General features: G+C 38.5%; 1 protein-coding gene across 1 annotated transcript; it reads left to right on the forward strand.

Moving 5' to 3' along the window:
• The first annotated feature begins 475 nt into the window (after positions 1–475).
• On the forward strand, positions 476–2,921 carry LOC139885581 (coniferyl alcohol acyltransferase-like). The gene is made up of 2 exons (XM_071869336.1): positions 476–959; positions 1,741–2,921. The coding sequence occupies exons 1-2, from the start codon at positions 555–557 to the stop codon at positions 2,704–2,706; spliced, it is 1,371 nt and encodes a 456-aa protein (XP_071725437.1). The 5' UTR covers positions 476–554; the 3' UTR covers positions 2,707–2,921.
• The last annotated feature ends 5,756 nt before the right edge of the window (positions 2,922–8,677 follow it).

Here is an 8,677-nt window from a genome sequence, read left to right on the forward strand (position 1 = left end):
CATGTCAACCCATTTGAGGCCGGCAACATACATAAGGTGTGATTTGTATACAAATTAAAAATTAATCATACATCAGTACATCACTGCGGATTACGATAATATAATACAATACTTTAAACATGATTAATAATAATAATAATACATACTAGTACTAATTATTAACAGTATAAATCACTACACTATAAGTACCTATAACACAAAGCTAATCAGTTTGGCTAAATAAAATAAGTTAAAATAGTTGTTGACATGAAGAAAAATTCTAATCATTTTATTTTAATATCAAATACGGAGTATCAAATATCAAATATCAATATCAATAAAATATCAACTTCTTCAATTCACCAAGCCATACGCTATCATAATTTAATTTAATTATTTTTAACTCATAAAACACAGCCTATTTCCTTATATAAACCATCCGATTTCTATCAACCTTTGTCACCCATAATATCATATCTAATCATCTCGCAGTAAAACACCCCCTAATTTCTTGAACACACTTTCTATTTATAGTTATCTTCTCAAACCAAATAGGTGTGCCAGTTATATATAGAATGGGTTCATGTGGAACTTTCTCAGTGTGTGTGAAGAAGAGGGACATCATTGCGGCCTCATTGCCCGTGCAAGATCACTGGCTACCGATGTCGAATCTCGACCTACTCCTTCCGCCTTTAGATGTTGGAGTTTTCTTTTGCTACAAAAGATCTCTTCAAATCGACGAAAGCGTGAACGTAGTTAAGAGATCATTGGCGCAAGCATTAGCTATATATTACCCTTTTGCCGGAGAAGTTGTGCAAAACATCCTTGGTGAACCAGAACTGCTTTGTAACAACCGTGGTGTCGATTTCATTCTGGCCCATGCTGATATAGAACTAAAGAACATTGATCTCTATAATCCAGATGAATCTGTAGAGAGAAAACTTGTCCCGGTTAAGAAACAAGGAGTCGTTACCGTTCAGGTAATTTTATTTTGTATAAACAAGTAAACGAATAAAGCTTGGCAGTTACTTGAAAAATGGAGTATTTATACTCAGATTTAGACTTTCTAATCAAGTTATTCCGTGACTGAATTTATTGGTGACTGACTTAATTACAACATGAAAGATGAAAAGAAGGCATGCAATAATAATCAAACGTACTTGGGTATGTGTATCCTTTTAGTATACATATATTTAAATTTAAATTTAAATACTATATAAATCTTTAACGTATACTCCTACTTTAGGAAAAATTTTTGAGGGCATTGATACTTTTACAAATTGATAGATTTATCACAATCATATATGGTACAAGTATATATATATATAATAATAATAATACACAGTAGTGAATCTATCAATTTTGATGGTAAAAATATTATCATCCAAAATTTAATAACACAGTTATGAAATGACCTGGGAATCATATGAGTTTATATGTATTTTCAGATTACTTTTGTATTATACGATGATTAATAATATTAGTTTATACAAAGTTTATCAACTTCGATTCGTATGGAGTAGTTGAATTGGAAGGAATTTTAGAAATTAGATAAATATGGGATCTCAATCATAAAGGGTGTCATATATGTATGCGATTTGCATTGTTTCCAACATATAAACAACTACCTAGTCCCATCATGCACGTATGTTTTCTTCATAAATAATAATTTAAAAATAATAATATCAATCAATCAATATTAATATATAGCTTGATACTTGTACATCTTAACCTTAAAAGTGTTCTGTTTTTTATCTTTAGGTCACTGCGCTAAATTGTGGAGGTTTGGTAATTGGATGTTCATTTGATCATCGAATAGCCGATGCTTACTCGATCAACATGTTCTTGACCGCATGGGCTGAAGTTACTCAATTGAAACCAATATCGCGCCTTCCTTCTTTCAGGCGTTCCATGCTCAACCCGAGGCGTCCACCTATCACGAACACCTCATACGACAACCTATTCGTACCGATATCTTCGGTTCCTCCACCAACATCTCATTTACCAGCCACTAATCATCTCCTAAGTCGCATTTACTATATCGAAGCGAAAGATATTGATGACCTTCAATTGAACTCCACCTATAATGGAAATCCAAAAAGAAGTAAAATTGTATCATTTATTGCATTCTTATGGAAGATGATAGCCGAGTGTGATGATGGATTTGACACTTGTAAAATGGGCGTTGTAGTTGATGGGAGAGAAAGACTAGAAAAAGTCAACGTTGACTTGTCAAACGCCAACTCTTTTTCCATGCAAAATTATTTTGGAAATGTGCTTTCTATCCCATATGGTGAAGCAAAATCAAGTGAGCTTAAAAAGATATCACTAAGTTTGGTAGCTGACATGGTCCATGACTTTGTGTGCCCTTCACTAACGGAGGAACATTTTAGAGGACTCATCGATTGGGTCGAGTTGCATCGACCTGAGCCAGCTGTTGCTAAAATTTATACAAAAATGAACGAGAACGAAGGTGAAGCTGTAGTGGTGTCATCAGGGCAACGCTTTCCGATTGAAAGCGTTGATTTTGGATGGGGTAAGCCGGATTTTGGGTCGTATCATTTCCCATGGGGCGGGCAAACGGGCTATGTGATGCCGATGCCGAGTGCTAAAAAGAACGGGGATTGGATTGTTTATATGCATCTACTTCAAAAGCATTTAGACTTGGTTGAGACAATTGGAAGGAATGTGTTTAAACCATTGACTTCATCATATCTAAACTTTTAAATTTGGCTATTATCCATTTCTGATAACACATGTATAAGTTTAATTAGTCAACAAAATACATATCTAATTACCACTTAGACCCTTTTTAATGGTGATGAGCGTGATAGGGGTGATGGGGGTTTTTGTGAGATATAGTGCTGATGTGGCAAATGTGATGGGGTGATGGCGTGATGGAGTTTGTAGTGGTGAGCGTGATGGTTATGTGATAAGTTAAATTGGTCTCACATTTTTTATTAGTTTTTCTTTTTTTTATATGAGTTATTTATTATTAGTCTTGTTTTAATTAATTATTAATCAATTAAATTAATTAAAAACAGTTAGTAAATAATAACATATTGTTATAGTTTTATACGGAGTATTATTAAGATTTATTTAATATATATTTTAGGTTTCAAATTATATTTTTAGTATTTTATGGAACTATTTTGTAAACTCATAGGAAATGTAGGGACTTATAATGTAAGTTGCTATTAAAAACACTCAAAAATTAAGATCTTCATCTTCTTCCTTTGTTTCACTGGAAGTCAAAAAACACGCAATACACACACTCTATCACATACTTTGTGATTTTTTAAAAGCAATTTAAATTAACAAGGAAAAGGAAAACAGAAGATGACAGATGGCGGCCTCTGATTCGATGCTTCCTCCATCACCTGCAAGTGATGCAAGCATCACGCCTTGGAAAAAAAGGGCCATCGCGCCCCATAGCCGCGCTATGGGGGCGTGATGGTGTCAAAAATCCGGTGATCACGCTGCACTAATGAGGGTCTTATAGTTTGATATAAAAAAAGGGTTTAAGATGGATGACAGAATTAAAATGAATTTGTTTTTGAGTTGATTTTAATGTATAAACAGTTGAATTTCAATTAGCCTCGGAATATATTACCTATTACCAATGTTGAAAAAGACGAGAAACGAAGTCGAGATGGTTGGGACTTATAAACGTCGGTCGAGGCGGAAGTCGAGATGGACATTAACTTATATATATATATATATATATATATATATATATATATATATATATATATATATATATATATATATATATATATATATATATATATATATATATATATATATATATATATATATCTGTGTGTGTATATGTATGTGTGTGTGTGTGTATATACACACACACACACACACACACACACACACATACACACACATATATATATATATATATATATATATATATATATATATATAAACATGCACACACATATTTTAAAGTCAAAAAACATTCATTAACCAGTATGTACCTATAATTGATTTGACCAACTTTTAACCAACTTTAATCGAGTTTTCGACTTTTGACCGACGTTGACCCAACATTTCCCGCATTTGACCTAGACATTTCCTTCATTTAACTCGATGTAACACCCTGTTTCTGTTTCTGGCATTTTAGTTATTCGGGACGCCGTCCAAACATTCGGGACGCCGTCCAAGCAAAGAAGGACGGGACGCCGTCCAAGAAGTGGGACGCCGTCCAGAAATAAAGGACGGGACGCCGTCCAAGATTCGGGACGCCGTCCAAAGTGTCTGTCGAGCCAGCTGTTTTAATTAATTAAAAAGGGGTAAAATTGTAAATTCACTTGGGTGCCGGTTTGGAGCCTTCAAGGCTGATTCATTGATCACTTTGGATCATTTCTCACCAACCAAAAACACTCTCAACCTTATCTAGAGAGAGAAGAGAGGTTTTAGAGAGAGAGGTGGATTTGGAGAAGGAGGAGTCGGATTCTCGCAAAAGCTCGGGTTCTAAAGTTGTTCATCTCGCTCCTAGCTACTTTGTGGTGGTATTGGTAAGCTCAAACTCCGAATTTCATTTGTTAGATTTGATGTTCAAGTTAGGGTTTTGAGCTAGATTGTTGTGAAACCCTTTTAGATGAGGAAGTAGGTTCATGGTGACTTGTTAATCTTGTCACTTGGCGGGTTTTGGGTTGGTTGACGTTTTAGCCTTGATTAGGGTTTGATCTTGAGTTTAATCACTAGGTTTAGTGATTATGGAAGTGTTGAAACTCTTTTGGGTGAGTTTGGCTAACTAATTTTGAAATGGGTCAAAATTAGGGTTTTGGTGTCAAAATGGGTATGACACGTGTTTAACACTTGTGTTCGGGTTTAATTGGCGTGTTAGGACCATTTTCACTCGTGTTAGTGATTATTGGTTAGTTTGGGCGCGTTTCGTGCTTAGAAGTGCAAATGGGTCGAATTTGCACTAAGGGTCAATTGGGTTGGTTTGTAAGTCAACCCTAATTATGTTGTTTGTATTGTGATAATGGAATAGGTGCGTTCCATTGACGAGTTGCGGATTATTTGGAAGCATTCATCAAGGCGACAATGTGAGTGTTAATATCCTATGTGCATATGTATGTGTAGGATGGGTGCGGGTCGGGTGAAGTGGTTCTCGGTTATAGAGCTCACTTCACATATAGGTGGATTTGATGGACTTGTGTATAGGTCCAATTGGCACGGTTGTGCGTTTTGGTTGTTTACCTTTGGCGAGGTACACGTTGTGTGTACGTTATCACACGTGGTTGTGATTTGGATGTTATAACCCCAAAGGCGAAGGGTTGATATTGTTGTGATGTGGATAACCCCGATGTGGTGGATTTTATAATCCCGTGACCGTGGGTTTGATGTTGAGAAGTGAATCTCGGGTAGTGCGGATTCATGATGACTCGGGTTGTTCGGTCATCTTGTGATGAGGTAGTGAATCTCGGGTTGTGCGAATTCACTAAGGCTCGGGTAGTTCGGCCAACCTCGGTTGTTGAATTGGTGAAGAAGTGAATATCGGGTTGTGCGAATTCACTAAGGCTCGGGTTGTTCGGCCAATCTTCATTGTGGTGTTTGGTATTCGGTAATGGGTTAAGGGGTTAACCTTATTCGTTTATATATTGTTATATATATATATTGTTTTATTGTCGTGATGTAGCTAACCCTCCGGGTGTAGCTTCTTGGCGTTGTTCACATCGTCGTTGGTGAACTTATATTTGTTGATGTATCTATAGCTTGTTGCTTAGTGACTACGGTATGCTTAGCTTAGCTTGCCTTATACTTGGATGCTTCGGTATGCGGTATTTGATATTTGTGTGGCGTGTCTATTTTATACATATATATGTATGTAGTATATTATCATTCACTAAGCGTTAGCTTACCCTCTCGTTGTTTACATTTTTATAGATTGCATGGATGCGGTGGCTCGGGTAAGCGCGGGGACTAGTGGACTTGCGTAGTTTGCTTTAGAAGACTTGCTTTTGGATTTGATTAGGATTGGGTAGCGTGTCCCCAATCCCATGCTCGGTCTATGTTTTTGTATAAACTAATGGGTCGAAATAGTCACTTGTGGTATTTTGGGTCGATGTGGGCCCGGTGTCGTAAAACTCGGTTTTTATTATGAAAAACTCTTAGTTTAAACTATTGTAATATATTGTGAAAGTGTTTTGGTCCAAAAGTGTCGGGAAGCGGGTTTTACGCCCGTGTGTGTTTGTAAACTGATCAGAATGTTTTAGTACATCTGGATTCCGTCCCAGATGGTTGGACGCCGTCCCAGTATTAAGTGCTGGACGCCGTCCAAGCTTTTGGACGCCGTCCAGATGGGCAGTTCCATAAATTTTTTTTTGTGGCACGTTTTCGGATGGTTAACGGGTTGGGTCGTTACAAGTGGTATCAGAGCATGGTCTAAGGGATTTAGGTGACTTGAGATAGGTGCCTAGACTTAGACTTTTGTGTGTGCTTATTTGTTGCGGGACTTGTAGGATTACGGGTCGGAATGGGTTTGGTTAGTGCCTTGGCTATAGGTTGACTAACGTTTATATTAGTAATGCGGATATTATTAATATGTTGTTGTGTTGTGATAATAATTCTCGCGTGTGTTTGTACTGCGTAGAATTTTGGTTGTGTTTGTGTATATCATCGAGCGAGACGGTCGTTGTACTAACGAGTCGATGCGGCATGTGTGCGTAATAAGAACTTGCAAAGCTTATTACGGGTGCAAATCGTGTCTAACAAGTGATGTACGATGAGTGTTTAGCAAGATGGGGCTGTGTCGTGCGTACGGTTTTACACGTTCGTGGACTAATCGTTTTGCATTCTTTAGAATGACGACGCGAAACGAGACCGAGGCGAATGACGTGGAGTTTAACGCTAGGGTTGCGGCCGCCGTTGCAGAGCAAATGGGTGAGTTAGAAGAAAGAATGGAAAGGAGGTATTCCGAACTTCAAAGTAGTGGTGAAATGGAGCGTTATCTTAAGAGCTTCATGAGGACTAAACCCCCGATGTATGATGGAAAGCCGGATCCTTTGGTAAGCACAACTTGGATTTCGGACGTCTAAGGGTGTTTCCGTACTATTAATTTCCCTCCCGAGAGAAAGACGAGACTCGCTACGAGTTTGTTGCGGGGTAGGGCAAGGGATTGGTTGGATGGTAAGATTGATCTTGTCGGTGGCGAGACGTTTATGGCTTTATCGTGGGACGACTTTAAGGAGGAATTCTTCGAGGAGTTCCGGACTTCGGCCGATTTGTGGGAATTGCGTAATGAGTTGCGAAATTTGCGGCAAGGATCTATGGATTTGAATACTCTCAAGACGACCTTTATGGCGATGGCTCGTTTTTGCCCGGAGTATTTGGGGAATGATCATTTGTTGATGGGGGATTTCTATCAGACCTTAAATGATGACTTGAAGAATAAGATTAGCCGGGGTCAAGCGAAGTCATTTGCGGAGTTATTTGCCTTGGCTAGAGGTTTCGAGTCTTATTCGCGATCGAAGGTTGGTGAACCTTCAAGTGAGGGAAGGATTATTTCTTATGGTGCTCCAAGTAAGAAAACTAAGGGCGCGAGTGCGAGTATGGGTAACGTGGAGAAAGGTTCGATGAGTTCTCATGCGCCTAGATGTTTCAATTGTGGTGTTAGGGGCCACAAGTTATGGGAATGCACAATGCCGAGAAGTGATGACGGGATGTGCTACTATTGTCATAAGGAGGGGCATCGCAAGCCGGATTGTCCCGAGTGGGCGGCGAATGCCGCAAGGAGACGTTGAGGTACGTTTCACTTTAATAAATATGTCATTTGAATATTTATTTATGTGGCGTTTAAGTTTGGATTTGTTATTGCATTGTGTTGTGCATGTTATTGTTAACGGTGACGTTCCTAATGGAAGTACCCTATGGTATTGATTGATTTTTGGACGAAGGGTGTAAGACTTGGTGTAACCAAGCATTCCTTAGTATTTGGGAAATGTTTCTACCAAGCCATGGAAATGGGTTTTGGTGTTCGATTGTTAAGCGCGTGTTCGCTTGTATGTGGAAGTTGATGAACTATGAGGTTCGTTGGGTGGTTGGAACCCTTGAAATCGAGTGTTTTGAATCTCGATGTATGTTGGTAATGGAGTTTATATGACGCGACATTAGGTGCCTCTTTTATACCTACTAGCGTGGTGTTCAACTCCGATTGTGTTGTGGTTACATTGTACTTAGGGTACCGAGATGAAACCCTTAAGTACATGAGTGACTAGGTGAAGTTGATAAGCTATAGCAATTGGATGATTGCGAGAGTGTAGTTGTGTAATTTGTGGTACACTTTTCGTTTGAAGTGTTTAAGGATAGGTTAAAATCCTTCGTATGCTCAAGGTTGGAGCAAGGAATGGTGATGGGTCGTGTGAACCCAATTGTTGGTAAAGTCTACCTTTGGTAGCATTGTACGGTTGTACGGGTTGTGACATTGGAACGTAGTTCCAAGTGGGGGAGTTGCACTTCCGCCCGAGGAAGTTGTAGTGTGAGATTTCGGATGATGCTTTTGGTAGATCCGGAAATTGGTCGGTTTGTGGTAGAGTACAATTTCGGATAAATTGTACTTATGGTTTGGATTTGAATTATCACCAAGGTGGTAATGTGGTAAATCTCGTTGAGAGATAATGGACGTGTTTGGTGAGCAAGGTGAAATCCTTCGGTTAAGGGAGGTGTGTGTCGGATTCTC

Source organism: Rutidosis leptorrhynchoides, chromosome 1 (assembly GCF_046630445.1).
Source record: "Rutidosis leptorrhynchoides isolate AG116_Rl617_1_P2 chromosome 1, CSIRO_AGI_Rlap_v1, whole genome shotgun sequence".
In the NCBI taxonomy this organism is placed as follows: Eukaryota; Viridiplantae; Streptophyta; class Magnoliopsida; order Asterales; family Asteraceae; genus Rutidosis; species Rutidosis leptorrhynchoides.

Excerpts from the sequence above, each read along its gene's own strand:
- LOC139885581 (XM_071869336.1), top strand. The coding sequence starts at position 555 with ATGGGTTCATGTGGAACTTTCTCAGTGTGTGTGAAGAAGAGGGACATC. Across the intron at positions 960-1,740 it reads AAGGAGTCGTTACCGTTCAG|GTCACTGCGCTAAATTGTGG; the intron begins GTAATTTTATTT and ends TTTTATCTTTAG.